The 13,000-nt window shown below is 41.3% G+C and overlaps 1 protein-coding gene across 1 annotated transcript in view; it reads left to right on the top strand.

The window, feature by feature from the left end:
• gabbr1a (gamma-aminobutyric acid (GABA) B receptor, 1a) overlaps positions 1 to 13,000 on the top strand; it is an 87,503-nt gene that overhangs the window by 820 nt on the left and 73,683 nt on the right. The window contains exons 2-5 of the mRNA XM_069655652.1: positions 3,520 to 3,606; positions 3,892 to 3,956; positions 6,822 to 6,960; positions 11,438 to 11,623. Of these exons, the coding sequence (XP_069511753.1) occupies positions 3,528 to 3,606; positions 3,892 to 3,956; positions 6,822 to 6,960; positions 11,438 to 11,623 (469 nt within the window). The 5' untranslated portion in view covers positions 3,520 to 3,527. The remainder of the gene's footprint in view (positions 1 to 3,519; positions 3,607 to 3,891; positions 3,957 to 6,821; positions 6,961 to 11,437; positions 11,624 to 13,000) is intronic.

The following is a 13,000-nucleotide window of genomic DNA, read 5'->3' on the forward strand; positions in this document are numbered from 1 at the left end:
TTTTTTGAACACAACATGCAGCCGGTTCTAGCAGATGCCATGTTAATTTATACGCTACTTCAGAGATCCATTCATATGTGGGCTATACGGGCTTGTTAACATGGTCGGCCTTCCTCTACAGGCCATCACGGATTCCCTTGTCAACAGCCGACAAGTAACTACCGGCAGCATACGGTTGGTGGCACCCTTACTGTGACCCTCACGTCTCAATAGTTCATGCTCAGCCATGCACAAAATACAGCATCTGAGTCTGTGTGCAGCCCCCCCTCCATGTGGACCTGCTTGGTGCTTAAAAATAGCCACTACATGCATCTCGATGTGAAGTGTGAGCTGTCTTTGAAGCTGAAATGGACCCTATCCTTAGCAGCTTCCGGCATTATAAACACGAGAGGAAGTAGGCAGTGTGTGTGCAGGATTGACATGTAAGGTGGAGTTGAAATTGGCTGGGCTGTAGGAGTTTTTTGTTGGAAGGTGTTGCAATGTTTTGGGGCTGTGAAGGCGCTGTTCGTGGTGCTGAAAACCTTAATTGCATTTCAAGCTTGTGGCTAGTTGATATGCCCTCTTCCCCCTGTCTGCTCAGTGCAACTGCAGCCTCATAGCTGGTGGTGTTAGCAGGTTTTTTTTTTTTTGTAATGCTGGTTAGGCTGCCTCATCTGTGCTACACTCACTCACATACTTTGCTTTTATCCGGCTCAGTGTGAGAGCGCTGATATTAATGACTCCTGCTGGGCCGTCCTTCTCCCTACCCCTTTTCTCTCCCCTCCCTCCTTCCCACACACGCAGGACAAAAGCACACACTGTACACTGCCAACACATTCACACACCTACACCTACACCCATGCACACATATAACACACACTCTCTGGTGGTGTCTACCTCCTGCATGCTTCTTGTCAGTGAACTCTAAAAATACACTGGATAATGCTAATGAAGTATCCAGCAGAGTTTGTCTGTCTTCCACAAGCAAGCCTTGCTGCCATCTGTCACCCTCACTGTGGATCTTTGCTTTGTAATGCCCCCGACCCCCCACCCCCCCAGCCTTGTTAAGTGTGCGTGTACGGATGTGTTTATGTTTGTGCATGTGTGAAAGTCTCATAAAGCAACATTTAATATTCAAAACTGCAAATGAGCATCTATATATAGTGTGTTTATCATTGATACAGTCAGTCGTGTACGTCTGTGTGTTTGTGTTTCCCCTCCTGCAAGCACTCGAGGCGCTGTGGCTCACGGGACTCAAGTGTCTTTTGACTTTTTGCTGGTTTGCATAGCACGCTCATTCTGTATTCAACCCACTAGGTTAGTTGAGGATTCACAAGCTTCATGAATCTGCTATAATTAGTCTATTCTGTGGTTCTGCGGTTGGCCTAGACGCTTCTATTGCATGTCTGTCCGTACTGGAAAAGGGACCCCACCTCTGTTGCTCCTCCTAAAGTTTCTTTAATTTTTTTCCTTGTTAATGGGGTCTTTGGGGAGTTTTTCCTTATTCGAGGCTCCAAGGATAGAGAAGGTCATATGCGGTCTTGTACACAAACTATTGTAATAGTTTGCTCTATGCTGTTATTAGTTGATATGGTTGATATTTATTGATTTTATTCTAAATTAATGATTTAAATCCTCAGATTTTACACATCTAAGTCTCTTTACAGGCTGAGTTCTACTGGATATGTAAGAAAAACTTGTGTAAAGCTTTTTGAGACTGTAATTAAGAAGTGGAAGGTGACACCATGATGCACCCATTAGTTTGTGGACTACCATCTAAAGCCTCGGGTTTGGCGTTTCTGCCATTGCCATCTTGTTTTGTGACCATATTTTGACGACAGATTTGATACACATTCGTCTCTATGCTGGTTAATAGGTCGCCTTGGTAGTGAACGGTCAATTACAGGAAGCCCCAGCCTATGGCAAATCCTTCTTTATCATTAATTTCTCTTAAAATGAGCCATTGTGTAGAAAATACACAATATGTTGTATTGAAGAAGATTGAGACCATAAACTCTGCTTTGGCTTCACATTTGAAACTTAAGCCCTTTTCCCACTAGTAAAAAAACCCGTTAACGGCTTTTTTGCCTAGTGGGAAAGGCTACAATCAGCATTCAGAACCGGGTCAAATGACTCTGCAGTACACCCGGGTAATTATCGGCTCGGCTCTGATCGGCATTGATGGGAAAACAAAACCCAGGTCAACACGCAAATCTCCGCCCCCTTTCTGGCACGATGCACTGCTAAGTCGGTAACTTATGCGACTCCTTGTCATCTCGGCTACAAATTCTGCCCGTCTCTGTCCGAGCAGTTCCAAATTTGTCACCGCTGAGTTTGATAAACAGACTGAATGAGTAATAGATACAATAAAGACCTAACCACTGTAACATCCTCACTGTTTACTAACCCTGTTTAGGCGTGCTTGTGACGTCAGACGGTGACGTAGCAGAAAAGAGGCCGACAGGAGTATACTCCACTGGGTCTGACAAACCCGAGTCAACGCGCTAATTTCAGTAAAGGGGAACTAGAGGCTACTTCCACTTCCTATATACAGTCTATGCCCCAGAGGGAGCTGCTTGATTTTAAATTAGTTGCCTCAAGTGACTCACTTGAGTCACCATCAGCTGTCACTAACCACTGGTAGTTAGAATATGGAAAAAATCCAGAGGTATTGCTGTAGCACGCTCATTATCTCTGCTTCAGGATGGCAGCTGGGGGCTACATAAGCAGCTGCTAGCATAACACAGCCAAATCTCTGAGTTAACTGTTGGCGGTCAAGTTGCATTGTGGGTAATGTAGTCTGTGGCAGGTTTTGTCAAGGAAAATCAATGCATGAAATTAGAAGAAGAAGATTTGTGTGGTGGTTCTGCATCTCCTGTTTTCATTAAGCTGTCCATCACGAGTCCCACAAGGTCAGTGAAGTGCAATGCTAAATCTGTACACTACTATTTTAATTTGTCCAAGAGTTTCCTTGCCTGCCAATATGTGGGATGGTTCATTCTGCCTTCAAAAGCTGTCAACATTCCTCAAACGACCTTTCTGATGTGCAAGGGAGAGTTTTTTAAACATAGATTTTAAGCTGTTCCAGGTGCTTTTCTTCCCTGACATGAAAAGGGCTCTCAAGTCTATTGAGTGGTGCCTTGGTGTGAAATGTTTCCATGGGCAGCCACTTTGCAAAAATATCAGTATCAGCCATCAAAAACCCTGGCTGAAACCTTGTACACAGGGTCTTTGAAATGAAGCCAAGCTGGCTATCATCTGAGCATGGGCTGTCTGCACTGTAAATACAAATAGAAGCAGAGAGAGAAAAGTGGACTCATCTTGCAGCTCGTCCTCTCTGTGCACAGTCAGGCAAGCTGAAAAGGGAGCTTTTGTGCCAAAAAGTTGATGCATCCCTTTTAGGACAGGCAGCAGTGGACCGAAAATGGCTGTTTCTGAAGACTGAGCGTGTACCATTAACACTGTACGAATATATCCTCCGTAACTCTTTTCTGTCTTTCTCCAGAACCCTCAATGTCCTCTCTCTTCCTTCTCTTCCAGATCCAGAGATGGCTCGGCTATTGTTTCTGATTATTCTCTATGCTCTTCCATCTCCTGTTGTGCCCATACATAATTCATCAACTGGAGGTAATTTGTGTGTGTGTGTGTGTTTGTGACTGAATGCATGCGGGAGTCTGCCTGAGAGTTTCGTGTGTGTGTGTGTTTATAGTATGCATTAATGGACAGAAGTAGCTCCGCAGAGATTGCTAAGTGACCTGAATAAAGGGCTGTAATTTGTGCAGCGAGGAAGGCATCGGTTAATTTGAAAAATATATCATGTTGCTGTAATATATCTACATTGTCCGGAGAAAGAGATTCCCCATCTACTCCTGTCGCCCTTCTCTCTTCATTCTTCTTCTCTTTTTTTTCCAGGCTGTGCAATCATCCGGCCTCCCAGGGATGGGGGGATCCGCTACAGAGGTCTGACACAGGAACAGGTACAGAAGACGCTTTTACTACACAGAATCTGATTTACAGAGCGTCACATCCACAAATCAAGCACATTAAACCACAGTTAGCATTTTATGCATCTTTTAACTGTGATGTTATTTCTTCCTAACTGAATTTAGAGTATAAAAAATGCCAGTCTGAGAAAATAAAGTGGTGACAATAGTTGTTAAATTGTCACAATACCAGCTAAGATTGTTATTATACCATCAGTCAGAAATAGATTGCATGTGTATGTTTAAAATTTAAAGGAACAGTTAGTATATTTAATTTCTTGCTGAGATGAGAAGATCGAAACGACTATCATGTCCGTGCTGTACGTCTGGATGTACAGCCAGCAGCCAGTTAGCTTAGCTTAGCATAAAGACAGGAAAAAGAGAAACAGCGAGTATGGCTCTGTCAATCACCCAACCCGCAATCACATCATCAGATAATCATGTTTCAGCTTTGGTTTTCTTGAGAAGACATAATAAATAAGGTAGTTTCCGAGGTGCTGCTTGGCAGTTGTTGTTCCCTTTAGACAGAACTAGGCTAGCATCTTCCCCCTGTTTCACATCTTTATGCTAAGCTAAGCCAACTGTCTGCTGGCTGTTGCATTATATTTACCAGACGGACGTGATGGCATCGATTTTGTCATCTTACTTTCAGCAAGAAAGCACATCAGTGCATCGTGTAACCAAAGGGACACTGGATTATGTTTGTATGTCCTACACGATCAGTTCCAGCATAGCAATCTGCTGGCTCATGCGCTTACAAGAGCCATCTCCCCGGATCAGCTGCAACCTTTGACCTTTGTCACATGAATCCAGCTCTCCCTCTGATCTGTCCTTTGTTTATTCAGCTGTGAACTGTTCAATAAAGTAGACGTTGCAGACTTAATCTTGAAACACCTCAGGATTAACAATGAGACAAAGAGACTCCGATAAGAGCAAGCGTGAATACTGAGTAGGAAATGGAAAGACTGTGCAAAGAAATAAAAAGCTGTTTCACAGGCAGAGATGGTCAAAGAAGAGATGGAAGACACTATGGAGTTGCATTATGGGAAATGTAGGATCTAGAGGTTTTGCAGCTTGACCCATATTAGAGACTATATGATAAGATATCTTGGCATCTGCTGTTTCTATTCTGGCATTTCTTTTGCTTTACATGAGTAAAGTGAGTGTGAAAGCCGAGGTCTGATTATTATCTTTTGCCTGAGCTCAGTGGATGTAATTTTCTCAGCTCCTTTTAACTGATGGAGAACATGGGATGCAGTGACAGAAAAGGTGTTATGTGGACTTTGAGTTGACATTTATCAGTCAAACTCTTAACATATCGGTTCCACCTTTTATTTTTCTCTGAATAGTTTTACAGGTTGAGTCTCAAAGATTTCAGTTGTGTTCTCTTTGACGGCGCCTGTGTCGATAAAAGGTAATTAACGGGAGGACACTCCCCAATTTAACCAGACGTCTGCGGTTGGCTCCCTTTGTCACGGTTGTAACTCCGTCCGGTTTTCTCACTGATGGTCGCTTTCCTTTTTAGACTGTTTGCCTTCATCTGAGTGTCGAATTTGTTTCTTTTTCTTTGGATTTTCATTTATTTTTGAAGTTGTATCTGTAGTCATCGATCTTTTCTTTGTTTGTTCAGCCATAGTAGATTACTCTTTACTCGCAACACTTGCAGAGACCGGAAAAGCAGCCGCTCAGCTCCGCCTAACCTCTCTGGCAGACCTACCACTGCTAGGGGATGGAAGACGTGTCACTAACTCGGCACCACATTCCGCTAATGTTGCCACAGATAACCAGTCATTAATAATACTATATACTGCAAATGCAAAGGCTTTCATCAGTGGGCCATAGGCTCAATCACCATTGTGTTACCTCATTTGGCGACAGATAGAGACTTAACAGACGTTTATTTAAATGAAAATCTTCGAGATTATCACTTAAAAGGTGGAAAATACATCTTGCCTGATCTGGTCTTATATACGTAAATATGTGGCTAAACTAAACCTCTAATGTAAATTATCATAATGTCCTGTGTGGGATTTCACAACCCAAAATTTAGCCTGAAATATTTGTATCTTTGAAAAATGGCTGATTTCCATTAGAGTCTATGATAAAGAACTTTGGGTTTGAACAATGTTTCTTCTCACAGTTCCTTTAACTAGTTTAAAATTCTTCTTCTCTCTCCGTGAAAAATCCAGTATTTATGAATATGCAAACATTGTTTCAAAAGTTTAACTGCTGAAAGCAACATCCATCCACAGTGTTTGGAGGTTTCTTCTTTCCACATCACACTTCTGTAAGTTTCACATCCTCATATGTACTCGTGTTAAACTGAGGTAAGCACAGAGAAATGCATCGCAAACTACGTCATATTGAATGAACACTAAACAAAACACTTTGTTCAGTGGAATGAGAATCCCAAGACTGGTATTAATTTCAACCTGCTGCACAACTCAAATTAAAAAAGAGATTGAAGCTGTTTTACAGGCCAAGTAGGACAAAAATTCTCTAAATCTGAGCCATTGAAATGATTGATGTCTGATGTGCACGTATCTATATGCATGCACATGAGTCAAACATACATACAGTACATGCGCGCACACACACAAACCTACATGAAATGGGAACATAAAACCAGGGTCAGATCCTTTTCGTGGTGTAATTCAGAGTGTGACAGCCCATCAATTTAGACAATATTGCCATAAAATGTGCTTCCTCGCAAGAGCCTCATTGTCACAGCCATATGTCACCAGAGTCCACTGCTCTGGGACAGAATGAGGGGGGTCCCTATGTGAATGAGGAACTCTGGTATTACAGAGCATCAATCATGCCTTAATTACTGTCTCTCCGTCTGTGTCTGTCTCACAGATCCGCAGTGTGCAGATCCTGCCTGTGGATTATGAGATAGAGTACATCTGCAGAGGAAACCGGGTGATCGTTGGACCCAAGGTCAGGAAGTGCTTACCCAACGGCACATGGACGGACATAGCGCAGCACAGCAGATGCTGTAAGTCCTTTTCGGTGTAATTCTCACTCCCTTTTTTTTTACCCTGTCCTCCACCCTTCTCTTATTTGACCACAAATGTCCCTCCCAGAAAATTCTTGCATCAAATAATCTGTTCTTTCGTGTTCTGTTTGCCTAATCAGCATCAAAAGCCACAGTTAATAATATAAATGTTTTGACAGCCCTTTACCGCCTCCCCTGCTTTCACTACACACAGAGGAAAGTGTGAAATACTGTGCAACCTTCACTCTCACTTTTTAAAGAACTGGGATTGGAGTCATTTTTATTGACTACAGTACTAAATGTGAAAATCCACCGTCGAGTGAAGTGATGCAATCTTAAATGAAGCTTACATAAAATCAATCTACACCCTTTTACCTCCTGTCAGCTTTAAAACTGCTATCACTGTATTTGGCTCTGGCAGTAGAAAGAAGACACAAAGCTGATATACCATCGCCTTTTAAATTGACGAGGCAATCTTGTTAGCAAACAGTTGCATATTTACACGTTTTGAGTCTTGTTTTTAGTGAAATATCTGCTCTTTAATGCTCCTCTGTGTTCACCGACTATTGTCTCTAACTGTCTTTCTGCTGTTTGGTGCTGAGCAGGGTAGTGATCAGTGGAGCTTTTTTATTTAAAACAAAGCTGTGAGATTGAACTGAAAGAGTAAAGGACAGCTAAACAATAAGCTGAAACTATGGGTGACTCCTTTCATATTGCCATATGGTTTTCAGATTGTCACTAGACAATACATTGTTAAAAAAACTTGATTATAGCAACTTTAAAGCTCCTGTGAGGAACTTTCGGTTTGTGTTGATTTTGGCGTCCCCTGCGGAAAATGTAAACAAAGGCAGCGTCCAGTTAATCAAGTCGTCTGACACCTACCTCCCGCGAACAGTTTCAGGCATTAAGAATAACGATATAATAATCAATCTTGTCGCTGATGGTCTGGTTTGCTTTTGTAGCTCATAATCAGAACTCATTTCAGTTTGTTTCATAAACAGTGAAAAACTCCTCACAGGAGCGTTAAATAATGGAAAGTAAAACTTGTAAAGGAACATAACTGACTTCATCAAGCTATCGGAGCGCTCAAACAACTCTTTAAGTTGGAGGATGATAACATGTTTTAAAAATTGACAAAAATCTTTTGGTTGAATTAGAAGTGATTGACCGTGGGAACATTTTGTGTGAGGAAATAATCCTAACTAAAGGGTTTGCTAATGAGCTTATTTGGAGCTTTAAACCACATTTCATGGTCTGCTCAATTATCGGCTTTAACACAGAGAGCAGACAAAGTCAGTTGTCTGAAAACCAGGCCAAATTCAGTCCCAACATGGACGTGAAAAGGCTTTGACCAGGACTGCCAGAGAGAGATCATTGAGGCGATTTACATCTGACCCCAAAAGTGATAAGGGTAGCTATTGCCCTTCGTTTTCGTGTAGTGACACCTGATACGTCTGCTGATAAAGGTGTGGTTCAAAGTCTTGAAAAGATAGAAAGTGGACTTTTGAGCTGGGATCATTCTCTGACACATCTTGGTTGAATTGTTCAGTAAATATGTCCCAAAACCAGAGCTTATGAACACACTTTGTTTTGTTTGTTATCTACAAATACAGGTTTGTTGTTTTGCTGTGTCCTGTTGATTACTGATTAACATTTCGGTCCGTGTTTTCCGAGGTATGTGTGTGCCTAATGAAGGGCTTTATGAATAAATAAATTCATAAATGTAAATGTGAACTTATCCGTTACACCCCCACAGAGAATCATTTTGGCTGATGCTTGCTGGTTATTGCTTTGGAGTGATTACATTTAGATTATGGTTCAAGATTAAAGGAGCTAGCTTGTTTAGCTTCTACAAACCTCAGGATATGCAGTCGGTTGTATATTTTCTAACCTTATAGTATTTAAATGACTTTATTGCTTCAGCATGATTTATGAGTGTGTTCTTGTTGCAGCTCTGCCTGCAAACGAACATTTTCTTATTGGCTGGTGTAGCATGGATGTAATATCTGCTAAGATCACATTTACAGTGCTTCTGCAAACAGTGAGAATAAAGCCAGCAATCCAATCAAATCCCTGTGATATCTCTGTTTTTAGTCTTTCAGCTCACATTTAACATCAGTGGAATTTATTTTTCCCAAGAGAACGTTTTTTGTTTTCTCTGGCTTATGTAACAGCGCAAGCTGCAATGTGCAGATTGCAGTTTTATTATGTGCTCGCATGCTGGAAGGAAGATTCAACAAACTCGGCAGCTAAACCAATTATACTCAGAGCTGGGCCATTTTGTCAGGAAATCCAACCAAGAAAACAAAGTTAAATCATATGGAGGCTGTAGCATAGCAAGCTAACATCATAAATGTGGGCTAAAGTGTAGCTTAATTAATGTCTCACTGGTGAATAACGAAAACATGCACCTTTATTTGGGTCAAAATGGCCCCTAGGGCAGTTAATGTCATGTTGCAAAGACTTTCTTCATATTTGTACTATATTGTGTCTGCATTGTACCAGAAAAATAATGCAGTATTATACTGTATGCAAACATTTCACAGAGAAAAAGCCCCCGAAGAGGCAGAATTAATTGGCAAACATTTTTATCCTGTTACTCATTTGCATCCTGTCCTCAGGTAATAACTTTGAAAGAATACTATTACCTGAAGAAGACCCAAGTGTCGAAACGTTGTGATTATCAAAGCTTTTTGTATCATGGAGTAAGTGTGCCGGCTTTGCCCTTTTTTTTGTTGCTGCTGTTTTTTTAAAATTGCCCTGCTCCTATATGTGATGTGCCTGTAACAACCCTCCCTCAGGTGAACAATATTAGGCTAACATCATCCATTCCAACTGCGGAAAAGCTATGTAGCCTATGCTACCAGAGGAGATGGAAAACCTTGAAAGCAGGAAGCTTCCTAACCTATTGCCTCTGCCTAAATTCTATGAGAAGAAGTAAAAAACCTAATGACACATCAACCTCTGCTGTACTTCATGTGAGGTTGTAATTAGCTCGTGTTAGCATGCTTACAAGCTAAACTTAGCCGATAAACACGGTAAACATCATACCTTGTAAACACCAGCAAGTTAGCATTGTCAGTGTGAGCACGATAGCGTGCTAATGTTAGCATTTAGCTTAAATCGTTTATGTGCCCTAGCTACAGACTCATAGAGCTGCTAACATAGCTGTTTCAGCATTTTCCCACCGATTATGTCAATTTCACACGTTAGTGGTTTCAGAGGTAATTATGTTTTCTTAGACTGCTTTGCATCTTTGGTCACGATAAAGGCTAACAAGAGTCTTAGCTGTAGTAGTGATATTTTACTTTGTTACCTATTACGTCTGCAATGTAGGTTTCCATTAGTCATTTGGTCATTTTAGTTTTAATCAACATAATTAAATTTGGGAGTAAAACCGGATTGTAATTGAAAAAATATTTTACACCACTTCATCTTTTTATGTGTCAAACTTACACAGCAGTTTAAAACATTCTGACCTTTACATGCTGCCTAAAGATAACATGAACTGAGGTCATGGCGGTTCCTTTACACAATGCCCCCAGACACAGGAACCTGCGGTGGAGGCGAGATAGCTGCGTAAGTAACGGATCCTCGCAATGGACGAATTATCTCTTTGTGCCACTTGCCCCGTGTTAACTCTTGTGTATAAAGAACATTCACAGCAGGCACTTTTTGCTCTGTCTATAGGGACCATTGTTCTCTGTGCGCTATGAGGCCATTTGAAAATGTCTTGAGTAAAACTCAGAAAGACATCCTCTGGTTTGCTAGTTTTTTTATGAAGAATTTGCCACCACAGGAGCAATGCCCAGCAAAACAACTTCAGAATTAATTCATTTATAAGAAATTAATTTCTTTGGCATTTTCCCCATGAGCTACTTCTTGATGGATAAAGCTCAATAATACAAACATTTTGTATCTATTTTCATGTTGCTTCAGCTCTGTAGTTCCCCTCAGCTCCGGCGTGCAGTTTTGTTTAGTCTAATCGCCCTCATCAACCAAGCTGCAGCAGGCAGTTGCAGTAAGTCAAAAAAGTCCTTATAAACGCACAATAAATTACCTGATGGCAAAGTTACAACTAGCTGCTGAACACTGTAAAGCACTTAGCAGCTAACGTGCCGGATGATTTTTCCCTCGGAAGTTGAAGGATATGAAAAAACAGAGCTAGAAGAGAAGTAATCCTCTACTTCCTCAAGTGCCCTGACACGACAATCCAAATCATCCTTTATGTTGGCCTGTCTGCTCTGCCAGATGTGTCATTTAAATAGCAAACTGTTTGCTAACACGTTCACTTAAACAACTCTTTTTGTCATAGGATTTTAATGTTGTGTTTGAAACATATCCACAGCCTCCAAGAGGCCACAAACAGTTAGCTCGCTAGCTGTTGTGTAACTGCAACTCTACCCTTTAGTTATCATGCCTTTACCTTTCTGTAACTCTTTGTCTCCTTCTCTTTTGTGTCCCGTCCTGTTCTTAGTGCTGCTTTGTCCCCGGGTGTGGACCTCCCTGGAGAACGGCCGGGTGTCAGTGAAGCCCCCAGGACCTCCAGTGGAAGGGACGGTGCTCCATTACAGCTGCCACGCTGGCTTCATCCTGGAGGGCAGAAACATCAGCCATTGCACTAAACTCGGGAAGTGGGACGCGCCCAAACCCACCTGCCTCTGTGAGTGTCTAAATTAGATTTTACATAAAGTTTCTAATTACACCAGAATTAAGAGAATGATGTCATAATATGGGATGGCATTTACTGTCTCAGGGGAGGCTAACTGACAGCTCAGATAGTAAGGGTATTTACATTATCATTGCAACCGTCTAATAATATTGTAGTGGCGATTTTGTCCTTTCAGACCTTAACTAACACAAACCAAAAGTCAAAATCTAAACCGGCCACTGAGGCACAAAGAAAGTGGATCTTACACAGGATTAAATATGTCAATGCCCAAGCAAGACATGCAGAACCAGGCAAACCAACGAGGATCGTGGTGTCTTCCTTGTTCCTTACACGTTAGACACCATACCTTACAAGGTGTATAGTAAAAAAAAACATAAACCTGCCCGGTGCCTGTCTTTCCTATCCTTCCTACCCAGTCACCTAGTGCCCAAACTGCCCAGTACTTTCAAAACAAAAGCATTAATACATCTGAAATATTTTAAATAATAATACTAATGTATGAGACCTAATCACATAACTTCCTTACACAACCAACAAAAAAAGAAATAACTAAATATTAAATAAATAAATAATACTTAATAATGTGAATAGCTCCAACAAATACATTTGAATCTATTTAAAGATAAAAATGATAAAAAAATGATTTAAAAAAAAAAAAGGTATAAAAACTGTCAATTTTAGAGCTGAAACAACTCCATTAATAGATCAAAGAGCCAGTTCAGCGATTTTTGACCTCAGTCCTATCATGCTATTATGAGGAGCTAATGCCAATATGGTAGGAAAAAAATGCTATTTCACTCTGTGTCTTTGGAGGACGCTTTCCGCCTCTCCAATGAGCCCTGGAAAACCTCCGCCAGACTGCGTAAAACGTGTCATCTGGTGGAGGCCGGGGAGCTCGCTAAACTACACTTCAATCTAGAACGCCCGCCTCCGATGTCACGTCTCATTCAAAACCGTCAGATTTGAAATGTAGACTGCAGACCTGAAGATTTTTAAGACAAATCACCGGTATATTCTAGTCCTATCTCAGATTCTGTACCGCTCTGAGCCATTGCCTGCAGCGAAAACGGTAGTATTGCACTCCAGCGTCTCTCGCTGGGCCATTCCTCTCAGAGGGAGGGGCACAATGCACGCTGGGTGTTGTAGTTATGTAGAATGGGCAAAACCACAAGCTGTTTGTACAACGTTCTCCGCAGCAATGGCAGCAATTTCAAATATTATTGCTTCTATCGATTACAGAGAACACCAGCTTTGACTGACAGTGGCTTTTTATAGGGGCGAACTGCTCCTTTAGTGGACAGTCTGAAATAATTTAACAACATTTTTAAAGTCAATATTTAAAGAAAAAATGCTTAAGTCTCTGGTTCC

The sequence above is a fragment of the Semicossyphus pulcher genome, unplaced genomic scaffold, assembly GCF_022749685.1.
Source record: "Semicossyphus pulcher isolate SPU_LCO1_2020_fin unplaced genomic scaffold, fSemPul1.0.p SCAF_9, whole genome shotgun sequence".
In the NCBI taxonomy this organism is placed as follows: Eukaryota; Metazoa; Chordata; class Actinopteri; order Labriformes; family Labridae; genus Semicossyphus; species Semicossyphus pulcher.